The sequence below is a fragment of the Lissotriton helveticus genome, chromosome 7, assembly GCF_964261635.1.
Source record: "Lissotriton helveticus chromosome 7, aLisHel1.1, whole genome shotgun sequence".
NCBI classification, from domain to species: domain Eukaryota; kingdom Metazoa; phylum Chordata; class Amphibia; order Caudata; family Salamandridae; genus Lissotriton; species Lissotriton helveticus.
Window position 1 is genome coordinate 1,174,177,913 of NC_136068.1, and position 26,249 is coordinate 1,174,204,161.

At 44.2% G+C, this 26,249-nt stretch overlaps 1 protein-coding gene across 2 annotated transcripts in view; it reads left to right on the forward strand.

The window, feature by feature from the left end:
* Positions 1 to 26,249, forward strand: part of PRKCA (protein kinase C alpha) — a 1,411,833-nt gene that overhangs the window by 1,272,036 nt on the left and 113,548 nt on the right. For both annotated transcript variants that reach the window (XM_078654315.1, XM_078654314.1), the window contains one exon: positions 12,367 to 12,447. In XM_078654315.1, the coding sequence (XP_078510441.1) occupies positions 12,367 to 12,447 (81 nt within the window). The remainder of the gene's footprint in view (positions 1 to 12,366; positions 12,448 to 26,249) is intronic.

Consider the following 26,249-nt stretch of genomic DNA (forward strand, 5'->3'; position numbering starts at 1 on the left):
ATGCTGTTTCTCTGGGGGTTTCGTTATACATTATCTTATGTTTTGGCCTCACACAACAATGAAAAAACAACTGTGATATGAGGGTCAAGGGGACAATATTTACCGACCTCTCTAGTCCGCACCCCCACTTGGAACAGTAAACAACAAGAAAGAAACTAGGAGGTCTGTTAAATGAAGGAAAAGTGAAAGAGACCACAATGAATTGACCGACACTACTATCACAACTAACGGTGAGGGTCCATCAGTGATGAAAGAGTCCTATCAGCCCACCCATTTGGCAGAACCTCGTCATCTAGGACCTTATCAGCAGGTGCTCATATGGCCAAGCTCAGTTGTGTTTGCTTGGTGCCAACAGTTCCCATGCTGAAACAGATGTGGCAACAGTGTGACAATATCACTGTCAAGTAAGCATCTATAAATTAGGCCAACATGTTTCTGCCTTTCATGTATAGTTTTACAGGCATTCGTCAGGGCCAAGCTGTGAAATCGGCTACTGCAACATCTAATAAGTTCTCAATATAGAAAATTTAGAGAAAACAAAACAAGCTGTAAGGCATGGTTGGGATGGTAAGTTAAGTCTTGTGGCTAAGTCAGCCACCCTACCGTCTCTGGTAAGCCAACCATGCAGAATACAATCCTTTCCCAACACTGTGTGGGAGTCAAGCCTCACCTCACCCGGCAGCGGCTCGGATAGAGAGGCCCCACTCTGTCCGTCGGTACCTCCGTGTGTGTCCGGAACCGATGGGGAGGCCTCCCCATCGGTCCCGGACACACACGGAGGTACCGACGGACTGTTGCCACATCTGTTTTAATCTGACGTCCAGGGAGATACCAATAAATAATTTTGTCTACCTTGACCGCCATTTTAACCACGCACTTTTTTCTTGAGCACTGCACCCTATCAGTACCACTCGCAGTGAGGACTCATCTTCTTTCAGCATGGGAACTGTTGGCACCAAGCAAACACAACTGAGCTTGGCCATATGAGCACCTGCTGATAAGGTCCTAGATGACGAGGTTCCGCCAAATGGGTGGGCTGATAGGACTCTTTCATCACTGATGGACCCTCACCGTTAGTTGTGATAGTAGTGTCGGTCAATTCATTGTGGTCTCTTTCACTTTTCCTTCATTTAACAGACCTCCTAGTTTCTTTCTTGTTGTTTACTCACACAACAATGACCTAACTGGGAACTATCAAGTGCGAGTAGTTTACTTCTCGTTTTGTGCCAGTACCAGAAAACAGCTATAACATGAATATGCCTGTGCGAGCACCTGGTTCCTTATCCACTTGAGTTCCATAAGCATTGAAGGCCTCAATGCAGCAGCTGAGCCTCAGTGCTTGAGCACTCCCAGCCTAGCACGAGCCGTCAATGCCATTAGAGCGTGGAAGGCCAGTCCCATAGCATTGTGCGGATGACCCACAGAAACACTGCCACTACCCATACTGGTCTCCCTTACTCAGTTCTGCATTTATCTGACCCTTGACCTCAATCTATTGTGCTCTGTATCCTCATCCTGCCCCCTTCTCCAAATGTCACCCCCCTTTTCTCCTTGCCCACTCCAGCCCACTCGGGGACCCCCTCCACCCCATGCTCCTCACCATTACTCTTTCTCTTCCCCATCTTGTGTCCTGGGTCTGAAAGCACTCTGCCGTGCACTGCGGTCCAACACGGCAGCATTATTATGAATTAAAAAAAATAAAAAACGTACAACTTGAGTTGCAATAGCCAAATTATCAGTAGTACATCTCATACAACTGTCTCGGTGGCGCTTTTCTGATGCTGTTCAAATTTTTTAAGCCATTCACTGTCATGCTAGGCCCATTGCTGTTGACTTGTAGAAGGAGAAAGGCAACAGAATCATGTCTTGACAGTGGCGGCCGAGGCAGAGGTATGGAGGCCTCTGCTTGCACACAACGCCCTCTTCTTCCAGGCAAGAGCATTTAAGTGGCTCTTGGAGTCCTTCCTCAGCCCCCACCCCCAGCTGCTCTGCAGGCACAGAGGAGGCTGCAGATTCACATTCAATGCACACAAATACGCAGCAGTTGCCCGTCTCACAAGGCATATACAATAATATAAAACAACTAAAAACTTAAAACATCCCAAAGGCGAGACCAATTGGCTATGCCAGTGCTTGTTTAGTACATATGTTTCTCCAGTTACCAGACTGAAGAAAGTCTTTCAAAGCTTTGTTTTTCAATCTTGGTGCAGCAATGGCTATTTCTGATGTATTGCATTCGTTGATGCTACCAGTGTAGTAACTAGTACTTACTGTGAATTGATTTTTGCATCCTTAGACCAGCAACAGATTGAGAAAAAAACAATAAGGATCTTACAATTTGCATGTAGCTCTTTGGTGCCCATAAATTGGTCATGGTGCTTTATGAGGTGGCTTCCAACTTATGAACTGAAAATAATAAAATGATCTCTGCAAGAAATTGGGTTACTTGTTGACTGGGGTGTGAGCCTTGGTCAAGCAGCAACCACAATTCTCATCAATGTAAGGCCCAAGCATACACCAAATTAGCCTGTACTCAGCCCCTGGTACTTGGCACAGAGCAATCAAGCTTAACTTAAAGGCAATGTGTAAAGTATTTTTGAAAAGTTTTAACCAGTAAAACAGTGAAAACATCACACAAAAAGATCCCACACCAAGTTAGAAAAATAGAGCAAAATGTAATAAATAAATCAGGACCAAACTGACAAAAATCCAATCACCAGAACAGTAGTTATGAATTATTAAAAAGATTAGTAAAAAATGCACCAACTTTGGCTATCTAATCGATTGTGTTGGACCGGATCAGAAACAATCCCAGAAAAGTCCCCCTGAAGAAGGTTTACCTACTCAAGGTTGGTGCTAAGGAATATATGCCACGCAAAGATACATCTCGGATATACAAGAAGTTACTCCAGAATACACCTGATGCCCTGACACAATTAAGAGAACCCTGGGTACACAATCTGGGTAGTCACAAGGATGACAAATGGGAGAAAAGCCATGGCATCCCCTAGAGAAGTGGCCACCATACACTCAAGTTTCTGCCTCATTCAATTAAAAACCCTCCACCGCTCCTATTACTTCCTAACCATGTTGTTTAAGATGGGTAAGGCACCTAGTGTCAACCACATGCGAGGATGTGACCACACTGGCACTTTTTACCACATGGTTTGGAATTACCCAATACTGCAGGGCTTCTGAGTGGTGGTAGTTGACTGAGGAAAGTATGCCGGTCCTCCCTTGTCCCAGCAGTGAAGTTTTGTCTCCTAAATGTTTGGGGGGGAAACAGAATTACTGTGCATGGAATGTATATGGTTAACGCTCAGGTTGGTTGTAGCCAAATTAAATATAGCAAAAATTTGGGGAGCGGAACAGGTGCCGAAACTGGAAAAATGGAAACACTAGATGGACTGGTGCATGTTAGCTGAAAGGATGGTCTATGAAAGTCGAAGTTGCACCCAAAAATGGGCTAGAATTTGGAAACGGTTGAATGAATAGAGAGGTAATATATGCAGCGTCCCAGCCACTGTTGCTTTGGGTGAGCAGCCAGCCCGACAGAACCAGAGAAGTGCAGTGGATTGCAATGAGGGGGTAGATGGGAGGCTTTAAAGTGTCCATGTACATTATGTTCAGGTATTTAACAATGCTCTATTTGTATTGTACCTTTTTACTGAGATTGTCAATATAAAGATTTGGGGGGAAAAGTTTGGTGCTAAGAGTCCTGTTCGTACTGGTGAGGGTTTGGGGGGGCGCACGAAGGATGTTGTGGGCGGTTGTCGCCATGGCTCAAAGAGCACACCGGGCGTCGCAGATGGGGGGTGCTGGTGCTTCACGTTGGCGGTCCCCCGTGGTCAGTCTGTGCTGCTGTGCAAAAAGGCGAGCTAGCTGTGGCTCATGCTGGATTTCAGTGCAAGTTGCACCGTTTCCATGCAAATGAGCCCGTTCACGATCGTGAAGAGTCAAAAGCTTGATTTGAGAGCCTGTGAGCAACACCAAGGTTCCAGTACTGAGAGCCGCCACTTAGGAGGTCAGGAACTCGCTAAAGCTGGGTCCAGATGCTGATTGGGCAGCCTTCCATGTCCCTGAGGCTCCGATCAGGAGGCCAGGAGACTAGCCCTTTTAATCACTCTGGGGTCCTTGGTTTAAGATGAAGTTGCAGGTCAAGTTCTTCTTCTCCAGGCAAGAGAGTTGCAGGTTGTACGTCGTCACAGTAGGACAGCAGTCCAGCAGAGTGGCAGTCCTTGTAGTAGTACAGCATCCCTTCTTCCTGGCAAAATATCCACAGGTCCAGAAGTGTATTGAAGAGTTATTTTCTGAGGTCCAGTATTTATACAGAGTTGTGACATTTAAGTGATGAGAAGCTTCTAGAGGTTTCCCTTTGAGGTCTCAAGGCATCCTGCCTTCCATGTTCTGGTTCCAGACTAACTACTGTGGGTTTGCAGCCCTTTGCATGGAGGCAGGATACAGCCTATTCAGGTGTAAGTGAGGCTGTGACCAGCTCCTTTCTTCCATCCTGTCAGCGATGGCTCATCCAGGCACACCTAAGCTCCCTATTGTGTGTGTGTGGCTGTCTAGGAGGAATACTCAAAGCCCAACTGTCAGTTTCAACCAGTCATGTGACTAGAAACTTGCTACAGGCACTAAATGGCTTGGGTAAGAAAACACCAACTTTCTAAAAGTGCCATTTTAAGAACTGAAATGTAAAATCCAACTTCACCAAAGGTTAGGATTTTAATTGTCATTCCAGAGACACCAAACATGAACTGGTCATCTCTTCCCATTTGGAAATTACACATGTAAAGTGTATTAAGGCAAATCCAATGTTGTCATATGGGAGAGATAGGCCTGGCAATAATGAAAATGAATTTAAGTGTGTTTCACTACCAGGACATGTAAAACTTAAAAGTACATGTTCTACTTTTTAAATACATTGTACCATAGGGCAATGTATGCATCTTGCACGGACGATAGTCAGATCATCATCTCAGTGAGCAGGTCCGTCAGTCAGACGGCATCAAGGTTCTGTGACTGTATGAGCTACATAAGCAAAATGGATGACTGACAACTGTTTGTAATTGAATTTCTCAAAGACCAAAGTCCTGTTGCTGGGGAATAATCCATCATTTTGGACAGATAAATGGAGGCCGGCTCAACTTGGCCCCTTACCTAACCCAGTGCATTAGGCCAAAAACCTTGGTGTCAATTTTAACACCATGTTGTCTTTTGGAGCACAAATTAATTCGGTCACTTCTGCCTGCTTTTTTATCATGACAATACTGCGAAAAATTCTCCCAGCTATACCCTTGGAACTAAGGAAGACGGTAGCGTCAGCTTTGATTTCCTCAAGACTGGACTAATGTAATGCCCTTTTTTCGAGTGCATCGAGGCGTAGCACAAACAAACTTCAAATGGTCCATAATGCAGCAGTGAGAATGTTGCTGGGCATTCTTAAATTCTACTCAGTCTCCACTGCCCTGGCTGAACTACACTGGCTACTGGTGCCCAAGAGGATACAATTTAAATCATTGTGTATTGCATTTAAATCCCTCAACAATATGGGACCTCTACAGCTGTAGAAATTTCTAAAGCCATACATTCCAACTAGAGCCCTTAGATCTGCTGAATTGGGAAACTTAATTGTCCCTAGAGTCAACAAGGTTAGATGGGGAGGAAAGAGTTTTGCGCCCATAACTGCCAGCTAATGGTACTCCCTGCCTACCTCTCTGAAGAGAGAATACAATCTACTCAATTTTAGAAAAGGCCTAAAAACATGGCTGTTTATAGCATAAAGTATTTTAGCTTCCTCCCAATCAATATTTATCAAAGGCAGCACCTAGACACCCCAGGGTATTTACCGAGCTTTACAAATTTCAAATCAAATCAAATCTGTAAATGGTCCATTTCTTGTAAATTGTTGTGCCGAATGGTACATAATCATGCAACGAGGCGTAATGACATAATTTTGGGAACTTTGTGTAACAAGCGTAATGTGAAATTCCTGAAATTATGTAAGTCTTACCTGGCATCTTTTGGTGTGGTTTCCCCTGTCTTTTTGCTTCTGACCGCCTGTCTTTGACTGTGTGTTGAACTTTGTTTTGGCTGGTTTTAGGACTCTGGGCACTTTACCATTGCTGATCAGTGCTAAAGTGCATGTGTTCTGTGTCTAAAATCTCATGGTATTTGGATTTTCCATGATTGCCATATTTCATTTACTAATAAGTTCCTAGTACAGTGCACTGTGTGTGTCCAGGACCTGAAAATCAAATGCTACTATTGGACCTGCTACACTGCTTGTGCCACCCACATGAGTAGCCCTTCAAACCTGTCTCAGACTTGCCACTGCAGGCCTATGTGTGCAGTTTTAAACTGCCATTTGGACCTGGCAAGTTCACCTACTTACCATGCCCAAACCTTACCTTTTATTACATGTAAGGCACACCTAAAGTAGGCCCTAGTTCACCCCATCAGCAGGGTGCAGTGTACTGAAAAGGTAGGACATGTACTTTTGAGTTTTACATATCCTGGAGGTGAAAGTCTGCTAAATTCGTTTTTCACTACAGCAAGACCTATCTTTCCCATAGGTTAGCATTGGAGCTGGCTATAACACTTTGCAAGTGTATCTTCCAATTGGGAGCAGATAGAAGACTCTAGTTTGATGTCCCTCGACTCACAATTTAAAAACTCATCTTTTTGTGGAGTTGATTTTTAAATTGCAGGTCTGAAAATGACACTTTTAAAAAGTTGCCATTTTCTTACGTTAACCATTCTGTGCCTCTGCCTGTCCCTAGAATACACGTCTGGGTTGGATGACAGTTGGGCTTTGTGACTTTACTCTAGACAGTCACATACAAAGGGAGCTGAGGTGTGCCCTGCATATCCTGAATGCCCATCACCAGGCTGATGAGCCTTTCTGAACTATAGTGGTAGGAGGAGCTGGCACTTGCATCTGAATAGGGCTGTGCCTGTCCCCACACAAAGAGCTCCATACCCCCCTGTAGAGTGTCTGGAGCCAGGGCCAGGAAGGGCAGGGTTCTGTGCACTACAAATACCTTTCTTTGGAGTCTTCCTACTCCAAAGGCTAAATGGGTATAAGTACTGGACCTCTGACACCATATACTCAGAAGACTTCTCGCCTGAGGACATTCTGCCAGGAAGAAGAGCTGTTATGCTGCCAGGAGGGACAGACACTTTGTTCTTTGCTGTGCTGGGTTGGCCTGCTGCTTCTTGCCTGAGTGAGAAGACTGGACTCTAATCTCTACATGCTGCATTTAAAGTTTCTCCAAGGGCTTGTTTGAGCTTGCCTCCTGTTGCTGAAGTCTCAGGGACAACAAACACTCCAGCTGCATCTTGTTACCAGCACCAGGGCTCCTCTGCTGTGAGTTCTGCTCTTCCAAGTGGTGCTAAACCCACTCCTGGGCCCTTGGAAGTGAGTTTTTGTGCTACAACCACGAAACCAATTCATGGACTCCAAAGCGTCATTTTGGAACCTGCACATCCCTGCAAAATCGGCGCATCGCTGATGCCTGCACCAAAGCTGTGGTCCCCGCTCACCGAGTGCATGATGCATCAACCGTGACTTAAAGCGCAGCCCAACTTTGCCACAGTGCCTTCAAAAAACTGCCATTTTGTGACTTTCGAACACTGCCTCACTGAAGTCTGTGACGCACCGTTCCGAGTCCGACGCAGTTCAGGCCCTGTGTGGCTACCAACTAACACAGCACCTTTAGCCCAGCGGTTCTACATTGATGCCTTAAAATCGATGCATCATCAACGCCTCCGATACCTTAAGGAACCAAGGCCTCGCACCGGCAATTGACGCATCACCTCTTGTGCACATGGCATCGTTCCTGAGTGTCAAAGCTTCAACAACCTTGCACGGCCTTCAGGAACCGATGCATCAACTGTATCTGTGATGCTTCCCCTCCTCTGCGCCTCACATTGTCTTTAATTTCGGATGTATCCATTTTACTGACATTGGGTATGCATGACTCCTGTATCCAGCCTGCACTCCATCACGGTCGGACTGACTTTTGGATTTGTTCTGGTCAAACGAGACCAAATAGCCCCATTTGGAGCTATTGACTTCTAAGCACTGGATTTTGATTTAATCTTGCAACATTCATATCTTGACTTGTGTATTTTGGATGTTTGTTGTTGTGGTCTTATTTGACTCAGATAAAATAATGGCTTTTTTTCTAAACTGGTGTGGAGTACTTTTGTGGTGTTTTCACTGTGTTAGTGCGTGTGTGTGCGTGTGCACAAAACTTTATACTTTACACATTGCCTCTTTAGTTTACCTTGACTGCTTTGTGCCAGGCTACCAGAGGGTGAGCACAGGTAGACTTTTAGTGTGTACTAAACTTACCCTGACTAAGTGTGTGGTTTCTGCTTGGACAGGGTGCATACCTCTGCCAACCAGAACATTTCTAACAGTAAGCATAACTTAAATATCTCCCAGGCCTAATTAAACCCAGACATATTGGCTTTGAAAATGCTTGTTTTCCCTGTGTTGTGAATACCATATTAACTGTTCATGTCTGTGCTTGTGATGTATATTTGAGTGTGATTCTACTTATCTTTGCAGTTGTTCATGGTATAAATGATATTACCACCCCCACTCTATGTAACATTGCATGGAGTTCTGAACCATCGGCCACATGCATCAATGTTCCCGTTTGCGAATTCTTAATTGCGAAAATTAAGGAATCGCAATTAAGAATTCGCAAACGGCTATGCATCAAGAAATCGCAATTATTTTTGCGATTTCTTAATTTTCTTTAATTGCGATTCACAATTTGCGAATCGCAATTAAGGAATCCCTTTCCATTGATTCCTATGGGCCTAGAGGCCCATAGGAGAGGCCCATAGGAATGAATATGAAGGCATTCTCATTTTGCGATTCGCAATTAAGGAATCGCAAAATGAGAATGCAATTTCAAGGGTGCAGTGGTTGGTCCAAAGGACCCCCCCTGCACCCCTGAAATGTACCTTTAAGTACATTTTTGACACACACATGCCCCAAGGGCATGTGTGTGTGTAAAATGAAACTTTCAAAAATGCACTTTTGTGCACTTTTGAAAGTTTTTGCAAATTCCCATGAAGGTTAACTTCATGGTAATTTACCACTACCTATTTGCGATTTCACAATCTTAAAAAAATCATGCATTGCATTTAAGAAATCGCAAAGTTGCGATTTCTTAAATTGCGAAAAAAAGCAATAAGCTTCATGCATCCCAAAAAAAGGATTGGCATTCGCAAACGGCCGAATTTTGCGATTCGCACCGTTTGCAAATGCAAAAACCCTTGATGCATGTGCCCCCATATTACGTCACATTGCGCTTGTAACACTGGATGTTAAATTAGTCTTCGCAAGCCCTTACACTCATTGTGCGTGCAACGCCGCAGTTGCAAAACCTCAAAACAAACTTCACTGAGATCAGGCATTAAAGAACGCATACAAGAAAGGTCAAAGTGGGGTCATATTTACAAAATACTGCGGCCTGCGATGGAATAGGATGTTCTCACACATACACATACGTACACACACTGATCTCGTTTGTGACTGTGACAGCCTAATGTTCAAAAATATAAATTCACTCCGGTGCACAAATAAGTAGCACTGCTTGGTTGTTACTTTTGCACGGAGTAACACATAATGCATGTGACACTAGTCTCTGCTGCGTGTAAAGTGCCGGGAGAGAAGCAATCCCCCCAAGGCCTGAAAGTGATGGCCCAGCAGGGGAATAACACTGCTTCTGGGCCTGGCCGGGCCGCCATGCGAGGCAGAGTGCCGAGGTGAGAATGCCTTAAAGGCCAGAACAACACCTGGCACCCAACCCCAGTTTGACAGCTTGGCAGGGGAGTGCCCATGAGAATGGGGACGCTTCACAGGTCCTGGTCCAGGGAAGATAGCACATTTCTGTGGACCGGTTTATAGAGGCCCGAAAAATCGGCCCACAGACGAGCCTGAGACACCGCCCATAGCCCAATGCCCGACTATCCGCCTTCCCAATCCCGCCCTGTCTGCCTGTCCGAGTGTACTTGAATGTCACGAAGAGCAACGTCAAACAGTTTGTGTTTGCACGGGTGCGCAGATCATTTTGAAGGGGTTATTATCAAGAAACGACGGATTGAAAGTATCACGTCGGGATATTTTAGGTTGAGGTGTAGGCATTATACTCTTGGCTTGGCACCCCCTCCTTCCAGTTGCTAGCACTCACGAGCGCTGCCGTCCCCACTCGAGAGGTGACAGACTGCCCGCCGCTCGTGCAAAGCACATCCTGTTATTACATCTCAAAAGGCTGCAATCTTCTCGCTTGTTCGGCAGTCAGCGTGGAGTGTCCAGCCAACCACGTTTTGGGAGCTGAAAATGAGGGTGCGCACTGCGAAGCTCTGTGCCTGACAGCTTTATTTTTAGGCAGCTGGGCTGCGACGTGTTTACATTCCAGCGACACAAAATAAATGCAGGGTATACTGAATAGAACATCTGTGTTCAGATTTTAAAGAGCGCTGGGGGTGCCCATTGTCTCTGGTTCGGAGTCACAAATTAGGGTACTTTGAGTGACGTATCTGACAGGATATACTGTTCCGTGGAGTGAAATGGCTTCTCGAATATGCTGAAGCCAGGACCTAACCTCTTTTACAGAATGTTTTCTGCATCGGAAAGGGCATCCTTTACCAGTTTGTATTTATATATTCTGCCCACCTCTTTATTCAGCTGGGGTCACTCTCGCCTTAGTACTGTCCAGTTTTTTCCATCACCTCAAACTCTACAAAGGTACCCAGGGCTTTAAGTGGTATAACAAATGTAGGGAGACTCTAAAAAGGGAGTCGACTATGTACTTAGAAGCGCGGCATAACATAAACTACATTTCTATGATTTCCCTAGTGTGTCACCGGACTGGTATATTGGTATCCCTCTGAACTTTGTTATTGCATCCAGATGTATAACACAACTGGCAAACACCTACAACCAGCCAGGACCTATGGCTTTGTCAGTGGTTGTCTCTGTGTGCTCTACAGAGAGGCCAAAGATTGGATGACCATGTATTCTAAACTCCTTATTGACCATATGACAGACACTGCAAGAACGTCGAACTATCTTCAGCCTCAACTCCAGAGCTCTGAAACATCTCAAGGTGACTCTGTTCAAAGTATGTACTATACGCGACTAATATGCTACACGAAACAAACCTCTGGAATTATTGCCGTTTTGAGTGCTTGTTTCAATCTCTGCCACGGATGGTGCAAGTTTTGCACCAATACTTGGGATGTTTCACAGTACTCAACACTTCAAAGTCGTAATGTGGCTCCTTTGACATTTAAACACTCTCCCAACTTGAATTTTACTTGAAATTCTTTGGCTCTAGCTAAATATTTTGTTGGGTCACTAGAATAGCTTGTCTTTATTAATAATTTGTGTAAAATGAGCGCTGAGGCCCTTTTAATGAACATCACTTGAGATGATGGTGTATGCATCAGTGGTGGCCGCCATAAACGAAGGGTGGTGAGGCGGGTGGGTCACGCACGGGGGGGGGGGGGCAATACTACATTTTTTTAAACGTACCTTTTGCCGCCGGCCATCTCAGGCATTGTGTTGCGTTCGCCGCCTCTCCTCTTTCTGGGTACTAGCAGCCCCTGGGCCCCAGACTCTCATCCAATCTCCTTGCTGTAGAGCAGCACATGGACTTGTCTGAGCAGTCAGGACAGACGCCCTGCTCAGACCAGAGAGTCTGAGGGGTTTCTCCAGCCCGGCTGCTCAATGCAGCTGGGCTGGAGAACGCCTAAGTGCGCATGTGTGTTTTGGTCGACCTGAGACAGCCAGCTAAAACACATATGCGCACTTCAAGAGTAGAGTCCCCCTCGCCTCCTAAGCCTTGGCCCCACCCCTCCCCACACCGCAGGCTAAGAGCCGGCAAATGTAAAATAAAGCGAATGAAAAGCATTGTTTTATTTTACATTTGCTGACTCTGAGCCATGCAGTGGGGTGACGCTCCTCCGCCATTGCGGAGGAGCCGCCACTGGTATGCATGCTGGTGAAGCTTCATGACCAGTGTGATAACAAGAGAGCGGCTAGTAATATTACAAGTGACCTGTGCGGCCATGGACTGTGCTCTGAATGCTCGAGAAGGTAAGGAACAGTCTGATAGCGCGCACCAGAGGAGACAAGAGCCATGTAATGGAACCTGCTGTGTGCAGAAAATGGGAGCGTTGCCTGTTAAAAGCTAGTATTAGAATTCAATTGCTGTTTGTATTGAGCATCTCTGGCCTGTCGGTGTAGGCTGTAGAAAGGCACCATGCATTGCCTTTTAAGCAGTTATCACTGTCAGTACCAGTAATATTTCCTTTCCATTTTCTTTTCTTACACAGATCATTGCTTACCAACCCTATGGAAAATCGGTGGACTGGTGGGCCTACGGAGTGTTGCTATATGAAATGCTTGCTGGCCAGGTGAGTATATAAGACTTTATTAATCTATATAGTAAGCTGAGCAAATGGCGCTGGACATATTGAAAAGGTCAACCTATATTTGCTGTCAACTATACGAAAACTATGTGAACTTGCAGCAGGAATACATTTACCCTTATAAAGAATAGTTTATTTTTGCCAGAAAAGATACACAATAGATGCTTTCATAAATTCAGTTAGCAACACGCCTATGTTTGTCATTGAGACATGTTCTGGAAATCTTTGAGGCCTGCAGGCACTAGTCACAACTACAGAGAAGGCATGTAGTGGTGTTAAGTAAGGATACACCTCAGTACTGGGCAGCGGGCAAACTAGCAGAATAAGTCCTTGGAAGTGGGGAGAGTGAGACCACAAGTAGTTAATGCAACGACTTTGCCTCTACATTGCTCTTCTCCTGCGCCAAGATGGTTCAAGAGCTAGGGTCATGGGCACGATTATGAGATTAATATTTTACCTCTATCAAGAACGTGAAACTCGTCCCAGAGGTCACACTGTCTTTCCCGAAAGAAAACTAGGTTGCAGAAGGGTGTTGCTGAAATCGTCCACTCCAGGGTGTACAAGAAGAGACTTTATTGTCGCAGCACGGTCAGGCCGCCCTCACAGGAAGACGCTAGTATTAAAAAAAGCTGTATTCTGCATTCCGTAGAACTGTTAAGGTTCCCACAGAATGCACAGCACATACAAACCAGAAACAAGTGCACATGCAGCAGTTACATAAGAGAAAAGGTAAACTATGTCCTAAGGAAAGATGTGCCAAAAAACATCACAAGGAAACATTAGTAACTAAAACCAACCCTTATACATGCTAATTCATTTAAATGCAACAGGTTTCTTGGTACTGCTTTTAGGCTTTTCATTGATGGCACTAAATGCTCTTACATTTCATTGGACTGGTTATTTTGATGTCTTCGACTTGTAATTGACGGACCCGATCGCTAGACTCGAGCCAAGAAGTAGGAGGCAGAAAATGAGCAGTGGCCTGAAGGCAGGCTGGAGTGGAACGGCGTGAGCAGCAACACATTTGGGGCTGTTTTGAGTCGAACTGTAATTGTTGCATTCATTGTTTGAGTTTCTTTGCATTTCCTATGCATTTCATGAGAAAAATGTGTCTATGCATACCTGTGTGTACTTACACACACACTCGAATATATATTTATTTATATCACACATGCATCAGTTGTTTTCAGTTTTTTGTGAGGCGTGATATGAGTGAAAGCTTTGCACAAGTCATCCACAGATATGAGGATATAGCTGAACTAGAGTGTAAGAAATATCTGTTGTTAGCCTTTATTAATTATTAGTGTTATTTGGGTGGGCTGTCATACATTTTGTGCGACCCGTTCAGGCATATTCTCAGGGCCTAGAGCGACACTGGGCAGCATGGAAAAGTAAGCTTGCACCCAATGCAATGCAGCCAACGGATGGACTTCAGAGGGTTCTGAGGCAGGAGGAACTGTTCAACCTGAAGGAAAATATAGTTGTTTGAGCAGAAAAATAACTTTTCTTTTTAAAAGATGAGATGTATGAAATGCCTGACTGTAAGCTATGACTCTACAGCCTGCAAGCCAGATCAAAATGAAGATTTTAAAGGGGAAAGCACTGCTGCCAACAATGCACTTATGGCCTCGTGCTGAAATAGCTAAGAACATTTACGCAATTGTTTTTTTTTTTCAGTGAAGCTTTTTCCAAGTAAATAGTGCTCCTAGAAATGTCTTTCTTGAAAGTCAATTGAATGAAAAGATTTTTCTAATTAAGAGTTTCTCTGAAATGTACGGAGACAAAATGTCACAGATTTCTGACAGCTGCACTTCCCTTTCAGGCCATTGTCTTCACCTCTCGCCAGCACAGGATTCGGACCCCAAGATTGTGCACAGTGACAAGGGGCCTGAACTTTGTTTATGTCCAGCCAACTAGACAGTACAATTGTCTGGTTGTGAAAGACATATTTTGAGCTTACCAAGAATACACAAGTGCTTGCAGCCCTCCCAACACTTACCATTCGTTAGCTCTACTGTCACTCTCATTTGCCTGCTTCTTATTAGATGGCTTTTTGTGTCACAGCTCGTCAATCTTCGGTTTGTAGCTCCCGTGGAGCATAGCTTATTGACCAGCTCTCCTAATGGCTGGCTACTATGCTTCCAATGACCTCTTTTACGGAATTATTTGTTTCTTGTTTAAGCATTCCATGAGAGTGTATCTCCTCAGTCCAAAACACGTACTTAACCTCATGAATGATTTGGTATGGGATGAGAGAATGATATTGGTTACACTCGATGTGGTATCTCTGTATACCAACATCGATCACGAATTGGGTATACATGCTATTGATTTCTTTCTAGGCAATAGGAGTGCAGAATATTTTGATCACAATCAGATGATTCTGGAGATGACAAGATTGGTGCTTCAGAACAATGTATTTCTTTTTGATGGAACCTGGTATAGACAACGCCTTGGTACCGCGATGGGTTCCAGATTTGCTCCGTCCTTTGCGAACCTCTTCATGGGGTTCTTTGAGGCGGAGAGAATCTGGGGCCCATCCGGGAGAAAATGGATTCAATATATCCACTATTGGGGGCGATACATCGACGACTGCCTTCTTGTGTGGACAGGCTCAGTAGATGAACTCAAAGGTTTTTTTGACTATTTAAATGATAACACTCTGAACCTGTCATTTACCACCCACTATGATAAAAATAACATCAATTTTTTGGACATAGAATTATTCATCACAGATAATAAAATTTGTAGTCGCAGGTTCCGTAAACCCACTAGTTGCAATGCTGTGTTGCATGCTCGAAGCTGTCACCCAAATAGTCAGATCAAAGCGATCCCTTATGGTGAGATGGTAAGGGCGAGACGGAACTGTTCGATAGATACTGACTTCGAGCATAATCTCACTGATCTTACTAAGAGATTTCTTAAACGTGGATATCAGAGCAAAGTGGTTGAAAATGCAATAACAAGAGCAAAGAAACTTCAAAGGCCTAGTACTCTCAAAGATAAATCTGTTGTACTGAAAGAAAATCAGATTCGCCTAGTAACTAATTATGGTTCTGATAGTGCTCAACTGTTTAAAATCCTGAATAGACACTGGCATCTACTACAGATGGACAAAGATCTGAGACCTTTCATTGGAGATAAACCAGGACTGACTTTTAGAAGGGGTCGTACCCTCTCTAATTTCATCAGTCCTAGTTACCCGTTGAAGACAACTGTTCCGGATTGGCTCACTGGGCGATCTACAGGCTTCCATAAGTGTGGAAGGTGTAGCTCCTGCAGATGGGCAGTGAATAAGATCAAGACTTTTAACTATAACAATACAGGAGAACACCTAATCAATACGTTCATTAATTGTGATACCACTTTTGTTGTTTATGTTATAGTTTGTTCTTGTAGACAGATTTACGTTGGTAGTACCATTAGGAAACTTAAGGAGAGAATGGTTGAGCATTTTAGAGCTTTGAAAACAGGGGATACTCGTTATCCCATTGCCTCCCACATTGTCAGAAACTTTGAAGAAAAAGATAAACATACGTTTAAATATCATGGAATTGATCATATTAAACGTGATGCAAGAGGTGGGAATAGACAATTACAGTTAAGGCGCAGAGAAGTGATGTGGCTATTGAAACTTAAGGCAGTCGAGCGTGGTCTGAACATTGACCATGAATATGAATATTACTTAGGGCAAGAATAACCTGATGATGCTGTATACAATTTGGTATTGCTCTGGTGTTATTAAGCAATGTACTGTATAACAATGTACTATATTCACTGTCTTTATAACAATATGCTAAACATGAGATTTATGACTAGAATGATACCGATTTATCTGATGTAACTATATCTGGTGCCCTGTCCTCCTTTCCTTCTCCCTCGGTATCCTGAATGTGTGACTAGATTTTCTGCTTATATTCATGCAGAAATGAAAGACCATTTGGCCCCAGTGTGCTGGGTTGTATCGTCAGATGAAGGTGGGGTTACTTTTCCCCTATGTGATATGAGGATATGTAGCACTGATAGAGTTGATTCATTATCGTGTAAAGACCATATAGTATTTAATAGGTCAATGAATATACGTGTAGGTTGATTAAACCACTGATTGATATGGTTCTGAATAATTTTGGTTGGTGTGCAATCATACTCTAGATAACGATGAGAACGCTGAAAGATTGAGAGATTGCGGTAAAATTTTGATTATTCGCAATTAATTTCATGCGCTAAACAGCCTGTCTATTGTGATTGTATGATATAACACTAGCTTCTATTAATCTCATACTCCACCAATTTATGGGTATGAGTGGCCATTAAAGATGATATGTAGATAGATCTGCGAGGATACGTAGTCTACACAGACTCCTCAATACACTAAAAGATGGCGCCCGCAGTTTTTGGTTATACAATGCCATTCAAAAATGGCGTGCGTGATAAACGCGATCGCTTTGAATACAAAGGGAGCGGAGATATGGTAATTTAAGACGAGATTGTAGATACGGCTGCGAGGTTACGTAGTTCACACAGACTGTCCAACAAAAACAGAGGGATACGCGAGAGTAGGAATCACCACTCAAAGATGGCGCCCGTGGTTTTAGGCTATATATTGCCATTCAAAGATGGCGCGCGTGTAGAACGCGACCGCTTTGAACACGAAGGGAGCAGAGATAAGGTGAGCCGGGTGCTATAATAGCTGTTACATAGTACAATTGCGGTTCTAATTAGTGTTTACTATAATACTGGTTTATTTGATTGCAGCCTACCATTAAGAGACTACAGAGTTGCTATTATTTACCTAATATATACTCGGACTTGGAGTATTGCTGATTTTCGAATTGGAGTTGATATTTACATGGGAAACATTATTTGGACTACGACTTACTGTTTAAAGGTACTTATATGGTAATTACAATATCAAGCACTGATTATGATGAACTACATAGGGTTCATAATTTGAGTACAGTGGAATATTTTATGCCCTATGAGTATTTATACATTATCACGAATTGCGTATTTGCTTTAAGAGAGCATATATTTGTTGATGGCACATGCCATAAGTGGTTTAGTTCTTCCGTTAATAATATAATGCATATATCAGTAATGATAGATTAATTTTGGATAAGATATGGTTCACGTGAAATGACAGTTGCCTTATATTTGATTAGAAATTTGTGGATTGGACTGAGGAGATATACTGAACGTTGAAGTTTACGTACTACATGGTTTTGCCCCTACAATATGGGTGAGTTTGCTTGGGCGTATTTGTATAGATTATGATGACCCATCTGTTGGTACAGTTGGTGACTGGGTCCTATTTGGTTTTTCAGGTTAATGATTATTATTTTTTGGCAAAATCTGGATTGAAGTTAGGTATGTTACCTTTTTACTTATACTTCAATCTAGTGTGAATGAGGGCTCTTTTCTTTGGGCATTATACGTATCAGTGTTTTACTTTTGGGTATTTCTCGCTTTACTCTTGGTGACTAGTACTTTCTTGTTGTACTTTTCTGGATACACTTACTCGGTGTCTATAATTGTGAATATTACATATGGTTTATGTTATGTAATTTTGGTTACTGTATTAATTACAGCCCTGAAGAAGTCTGTATGTCATAGACTGACTAGACGAAACACGTGTTGGCTGTGGCTGTTATACTGTTATACATTGGATGAAGAAATCTGATGACGAATCTGATGAACAGATGAAATTAAAGATACATGAACATTGATTCTGTGTTATTCGAACTCAATAAGAGTGCTTGGTGGATAAATGTTAATGTTTAGTCAATTGACGCTGTATTAAGTAGTGGTAACCTACTTTTTCCACTTTGAGCACCATTCATACGTTACTTGCATTTACGTTTACTTATACACGCTGTGCGCTCCAATATAACTGTTACCAGCTTAGAAAAATTTATTCCATGAGAGTGCATGTGTTTTCCAGCTGTATCCTTCATGTTCATTTCACCCGCACGTTACTCTCTTACATCCATGATGCTCTCTCTCGCCTGTGTGTTCTCTCCGCAGTCCATGTTGCTTTCTTTCACCCATGAGTATTTCCCTTTACCAGTGTTCGCTCTCTCTCGGGTTACTTCTCTCCTACCCACTGTGTTTCATCCCTGCTCCAATCGCTCATCCGTTTTAATTTTTTCTCAAACCACTTTCATGCTACTTTTTAAAGAAGCAATTTCACAGTTATGGTTTTTGATTTACCGATCCATCTCAGATCGGTAAACAAAATAAAATGCCTGTATCATATAGTAGGCTCGCTCATGCTTGGTGAGCACCTGCACACTTCTACAAAATTATGTGGCAGATGCGTCATTGTGATTTTTATTTTTTTAAAGCCATGCTGTGGCACAGCATAACTAAAGACACTGGCAAAGATGTTTGGTCTTAGAGGTGAGATGTATTGGACCTGCCAGTGCTTGAGTATTGCTCGTCTACTGTAGCGAGCACAAGCCCGTTCTTTGGTCCGCACTCTGGAATGTACCCTGCACCTTTCACATGTGTGGGGCAGCTTACCATACATAACATTGTCTAAGAGTGTGCACATACAATAGCCAACATTGTACACTAGGGGGATAGGGCGCAATCTTTTAAAATGCCCTTGGCATAATCACATGATACGTAGCCCTTATGGAGTAGGAATGTAGCCAGAAATAGGGAATATATTATAACGTACTTTCATTTTAACAACAAATGCAGAACAAAATAAAGCTATTGTGAGAGATCAAAGGACGACCGAAAAAACGCATTTGTAGCCATTCAAATTACACATTAAAACAAAACAACTGAAAACAGGGCAAAACGTGTGAACCGTACAAAGCAAACCGAAAAGAAATGAAGAGTGAGAATGAAACCAGCCAGCACACCAGATATAATAAGAATGGCTGTTCCTGGAACGAGCTGAATGAGAAAGGGCACAGACAGGTGTTGATTGCCCCCACCCGCCTGAGCACAGTTTGGCTCATACAGTGTGATCACACCGCAGAACGTGTGAAGAGAGACGCTGCCAGCCCGCCTGCCCTGAACTTCCGCTCTGGCTGTGATGTACGTGTTTGGTGGTGACCTCAGCTTTCGTTCATTGTGTTCGTTCATCAGAGGTTCTTTGAAAACAAAGCAATCTTTGATTGGTGCTAGAGGACTGAGATGCAAACGTCAACACTAAAGAGAGCAAAATAAAGAAAAATATATTTTTCACGATCCGGTGCCCAACATGTGCAGAGTCAAGAACCCAATGTGAGCCACAGGTAAACATGTGCTGTATACTCACAGGGCCAGATGTAGGTAATCTCAATTTACCTATTCTTAAATACCGAATTTTACCGATTCGGTATTTAAGAATAGGCAAATGGGATGTAGATAATTTGTCGGTAATTAAGAATCGGTATTTACCGATTCAGTAATTCCCATTCATTCCTATGGGCCTGGAGGCCCATAGGAATGAATGGGAATTACCGATTCGGTAAATACCGATTCGATAATAGGGGGAACCATTTCAAGGGTGGCAGGGTGTCACACATTGACACCCTGCTGCACCCCTGAATAGTGCATGGATGCACATGTGGCACACACACATGCCCTAAGGGCATGCATGTCTGCCACATGGCACTGAATAAAAGGCAAAAAAATTCTTTTTAAAAGGAATTCATTATTTACCACCAACTAATAGTTGGTAGTAAATAACGAATCCTTAAATGTAAGAAGCACTCACTTGAGTGCTCCCTACATTACAGATTCGGTAATTTACTGAATCGGTATTTTACGAGTTCGGTAATTTACAGATTCCTTAAAATACAGAATCGGTAAATTACCAAATTTGTAATTGAGACCACCTACATCTCAGTAGCCTAATACCGGTCGGTAACGGCCGAAATTCAGGAATTTCGGCCGTTACCGACCGGTATTAGGCGACCTACATCTGGCCCACAGTCCCTAAACACAATACAAGGCCGTTACCGACCGGTATTAGGCGACCTACATCTGGCCCACAGTCCCTAAACACAATACAAGGACTGAAAAATAGCGATGCCAGACTCTTGCTAGGCTTCAGTTTTGCTCTTCTTTATCACAGTCCCTTTTTTACATTTAAACATAAAATATGAAGCTGTAAGTGTACCTTGAAGAAGCAAGGCCCAGCTCCAGTGAGTTTCACATTTAAAACTCAACATAAGGTGTGTTGAAAAGGACACGGTGCAAACATGATCCTAGTGGAGCTGCCAGTAACTATTGTAAAGGCCAGGACCGTTTTGAAAGGCCACACTGAGGTGTTCTGTATTATCATTTTGTATCCATGTTATGATGCAGCGCTCCAGGATGTTGGGTGGCTGCTAGTGTAGAATGTGTTATGGGTTGATTCCTGGTCAGTTGCTCTCTTGCTTGCTTGTGGAGGAGCTCTCTGCCGACATCGCTCCTAATGAAGTGGATTGTTTATACCAGAACAAGGCCTACCTGTGTCTTTGAACTTCACATTTGGCGATGAGCGACGCGCTGCACCACCTGTCAGCCCATTACTATTGACTGGACTTCAGGCGTACGTCTAAGCGGAGACCTCAACACTACAACTTGTGTACAGATGCTTTACCTACTCGAAGGTACTCTTTGGGGAGTAGAGGCTTCAACCGTGGCAGTTTTATGACCGTCTTGACTATCATTGTACTTCTCAGTCTGGATTTTACTGCCTGGGGCTTCAAGCTTGCCAGACAAGTTCAGTCCAGCTGAAAAAGGGAAGTGGCCGGTGTGCGTGACGTTTGTTTTGGCTGGGACAGCAAACTATGTAGTCTATTGACTGCCCTGGTACCTTGCATTTGGTCGCTAGAAGTTTTTGTCAAGTTTATTGTATATTTTGGTACTTCTGTAGATGCAAGCTCATTTGGTTGATGGCTCTTGATCCTGGGTTTGGCAGTGCTAGCTCGTGCGGTGCACTCATCTGTGTCCCATGTTGAGTGTGATGACACGCATCGTCACTCTGGAAGGTGGAACTTCCATTTTATCCTCTCTATCACCAGAGCTTCTCTGCGACTGGTGTGACATGGCAGCGGGTCTTTGGAGCAAAGCATCCTGGGATTGGTGCGCGGTGATGTCGCATGCATGGCGGCCATTTCAATTTGGGAGACAAAAGTGGTTTCCACGTATTCGCTGTTCGCAGAGCCACGCAGCTCTCCACGAAGGTGTCAGAAGATCCAGTGCCAAGCGAAGCAGAGTGTAGTAAAGGAAGATACACAGTCCAGCTGTATAGTTACACAATCCTTTATTGTAGCTTGCTTCTAGGATAGATGAGTAGGAGAAGATAGGAAGTACAGATGTAGCCCCCACCAGGAGCAAGCTCCAAGCAGCTCAGCCTGAGTTGTCTAAATTACTTCTCTTCTGTTCTCCACTAATTAGAATGTACCATGACATCATAGAATGTCTGGGTGTCTCTCTGACTCACAGTGTCAGTTGGTCAACTCAGGCTGAGCTGCTTGGAGCTTGCTCCTGGTGGGGTTTTATCAATACTTCCTATCTTCTCCTACTTACCTATCCTAGAAGGAATCTACAATAAAGGATTATCTAACTATACAGCTGGACTGTGTATCTTCCTTTACCACACAGAGCCACGCTGCACAGCTCCCGATTGGAAGCCTCAAAGGATCCGACGCACAGCCCAGCAGAGCTGTGCCGTGTTGCTCCTCACCGAAAACTTCACTGGAACTTAAGCTGAGCGACACAATGTTCCACAGAGTTGGGCAGCTCCCTACTGAAAGCTGCACCAGATCCAAAGCAGAGCAAGACAGAGCCCAGCAGAGCCCCTACACACAATCCTTGCATCAAAGTCAGATGGTAAAACTTTCAGCGGGACGAACCCAGTCCTACATCCGTCCTGCACTCCATCATGGTGGTCCTTAAGTTGTGACTTTGTTGTGGTCCGGCTCACCCAGATAGCCGCAGTTAACCCTTACACTTTGAAAATTCCTAACTCCAGTTCTATAGATTGGATTTTTGTAGTTTTGGTGTCATTTTATTATTAGAATAGTCTCTATGTTCTTAAATTGTTTGGGTAGTTTTCTTGTATTGTGTTTTCACTTTATTACTGGTTGAGTGCTGCATCAATACTTTACTCATTGCCTCTAAGTTAAGCCTGACAACTTTGTGCCAAGCTACTGCCTAATTTGGCTCTCCCCTGCCGCACAGTTCTAGTGTCACTGCCTATCACTATATATCTATCTATCCTATCAGTCTGTATTGCAGTTGCTATACCTCTATCACTTTCTCTCTTCCCCCATCTCTACCTATGCATATCTGTTGGACATCTCTGTCCCCCTGTGTTTTTCTCTGCCTCTCACTTCCCCCTCCGTCCCTCACTATGACCCTCTCTTTGTCCCTTCCTGGCCTTCTTTTATCTCTCTCTCTCTCCTGTGCATCTGTCTCTCTCATATTCCTATGCCCCTCTCTCTGTTCGATATCATGTATTAGTCTCTTCCCTGTGCGTCTGTCCTTCTGTGTGACTGTCATTCTGCCTGTTTACATCTCTCTCTCCCTTTCTCTCTTTCTTAGCCTATCTCACTTTAATCTTACTCAATCAGAGTGCTTTTTGTTCAAAAGCTGTTGTAGCATCTGTGGGAACAGCAGTGCATTCTGGGCGCAGTCACAGCTTTCATTTTATTGTCCTGACTACAATAACAACTTTCTTCATTGTTCATAGGTAGCCCCAGCTTGCAATAGCAGCATGTGAATTGGAAACATAAATAAACATAAAAGTAAATGATCTATAAAAATCAGGTATTTTATCTTGCAAACAGCTCAGAAACGTATAGCAAAGCTCAGGGTGTCAATGCCTAATTCTAAACATGAATTTTAAAATGTAGCATCTAAGTGCACCTTATGCCACTGTGAGATTGATTAACTGTGTGCGGCGTCACAGTTTAATTATCCCATGTGTGGAATACTGCCTTCCACGTTTGGCAGAGTTGTCTGTGCAGACACAGCTGTCAAGTGGCCCCATGCCATAATAGGCACCTTCTGCCAGCCCTAGCTATTGACTATACTTTCTGGGACTTGTTCTTTCATTGTTAATTTTGTATGCCTTGGTTTAGGTAACCATTTATGCACAGTGCTTTTGGATAGATTGTAGGGTACACCAACGCCAAATAACAGAAATCCATAACTGGCTGACGTGTCACCAATGAAAATAGTGTCTCTAGAGTGACCTACACTAGATAGCTCTTAAGTAGCCTCTACTGGATGTCTCTACAAGGTTTGCCCCTGAGTTATGAAAAGGCACTTGTAAGTGCAAGGTAGGGAGGTCTTTCAACGAATATCATGTCAAGCTAAACACAGCTTTAAAGATGCTAAGGGGAATGTGAACACGTGTGAAGTGGTCTTGAGGTAGGAACAGCCTTGTGCCAAAGAGCAGAGCGGCCTTAAAACGTTTGGAGTACCATGGCATCCACCATATTAAGTTATTGGTCAGTCTGCCATTTTATAGTTGCTCACTGTCCTGTGTGTGGCTTGTCAGGGAGGATTACTCTGCTACGTGCTTCTCATACTGTATCCTTTTATGGATGGATGTCCGGTTACTTACTGGTAATATTAATTACTCTGAGTCGTAGACCTCCCCGTCACAGTCCAAACCACATGAGCATAGCTCCTCCCCCCAGAACGTCCAAGCAAAACTCTAGTCCATCCCTTCCCTCCAGGCCACACCCCACAACCTGTGGCTCATAACCCATAAACCACTGGATCACATCTTGTACTACGGAGTACAAGAAGCCGAACAGGGAGAGAGGGAGGGATGGGACCCAGGACTGTGACGGGGAGGTCTCTGAGTCGGAGTAATGAGTATTACCGGTAAGTAACCAGACATTACCTCCTCGTCAGACCTCCACGTCACAGTCCAAACCACATGAGCAGATGCCAAAGCAAGAATCGGCTTCACTCAGTCGCAAAAAGAGGCTTTATGAGCAAAAGCAGAAGTCACACCACCGGAGCAGAATGCAACACTGCATCCACAAACCCAGCAGACTCAGTCCCACACACCACCAAACGATAACAGGACAAGAATGTGTGAGGAGAACTCCAAGTAGCAGCCCTGCAGATCTCAGCCATGGAAGACCCATGAAAGCAAGCTCAGGAAGCAGCCACCCCCAAGTCGATCTCCCCTGCACCGACCCAGGCGGCAAGACACCACAAGCCTCATACGCAGCCCCCACAGCCCACCTCAGCCACCTACTGAGAGTAGCCCCAGAAAGCTTCAGACCCTGACCAGCCAGTCCAATGGTCACAAAGAAGCAAATCTACCTTACAGAAAGGCTTAGTGTAAAAAGTTCAATCGGGTCGGGGACAATCGATATTTGCCCGGCGGTATTGCCTCTGTGACCCTCTAGTTATTTAAATCAATGAAGAGGCAGGCGCTGGAGACTGGAAAGCAGGAAACAAGGTTTTTTTATTCTCTCCGGAGGAGAACACAACGAAACGGACAGAAGGTATCGTTCTGAGGTGCTCTAACTGTATTTCTGAGGCCTGGCCTCTTATACCCACATTTATGACTTTATTGCAGATTACACATACATGTTTAAAGCTTTGATGTATGGAAAAGACATTCTCGGAACTCCCCTTTGGGCCCGTTCCCACACACATTTACAGTTGAAGTCCCCACCCTAGTCACAACAGGTGATGAGCATCGCGCAGCTGGATAATCCGCCGATTCACGGAATGTGGGGAGTTTGATCGGATCTCATGGGGTGGGGGCTTTGATCAACCCGGGGATTCTTTGATGGGGGAAGCTTTCTATTGTACGGGGAGGGGCAAGGATGGTATCGGCAGAGCTGGGTGTCGGCTTGGGAACGGGGAGGACAAAACGGGCACACGGGGAAAAAGGGGTTTGCATCTAAGGGCCGGAGATCATGAAAGGAAAGCAGGGAGGCGTCGCGCTGGGAACAGGATGAGGGCCTGGGGCAGAGCAGCGCCGGAGAGGGGTTTATGACTCAAGGCAGGTGCAAGCAGGGGGTGGTCAGCGTGCGGGCTTAGCGAAGGCAAAGGGCTATGTCAGGGGCCAGCGGCATGCAAAAGGGTTTGTTCTGATCGGGGCATCTTAAAATGGCGGGCGCGCACGACAAAAGTGTGGCATCAGGGGAAGAGGCAAGATGGCGCAGATAATGTTCACCAAAACGCACTAATTTTCCACAGTCCTCCCTTTAACATATTCAAGACATCTTGCTGGTTCATTTTCTATTCGGTTCTACTGTGGTGAGCATGAGAAAGAAAACGGTAGGAACCCTAGATGAAAAAGAGTTGTAAACAATACATTTTGAGGTTTCTAGTTTTTAGGAGGTGCACCTATTTGATAAACTTTGATAAATTTGTTCAGCAGGAAAGTCATAGGAATGAAATACAAAAACGGCGAGCAGCAAGTACATATCATAACGTGAACTGGCAGGTTAATACATATTTCGGATTCGGATTGGAGCAGGATCAATACAATGGTGGCTGGGAGAGAAATGAGGCGTAGCAAAACGGTGGTTGAGGATGTCAAATGTTCGAAGTTTACGAGTTCTCATTGTTCTTTGTGGTCTTTCGTTGGCGCTGTTGAGCACCGGCGGTGGAGCTACAAGTCCAGCTCTGTTCTAAGTTCTGCGTTGCAGGGCACGACCCTTTCCTCGCGTTTCTGGTCGGAAAGGTCCTTTTCGCCCTGTGTCCTTTGAGGTGATTGTCAGAAAGTTCAGATGGAAGAAGAGCGTTCAAAACAGTCCATAGGGTAGGTCAGAGGAAAAAGGGGGATGGAGCAAGGCCAAATTGGGAACAAACTAGGG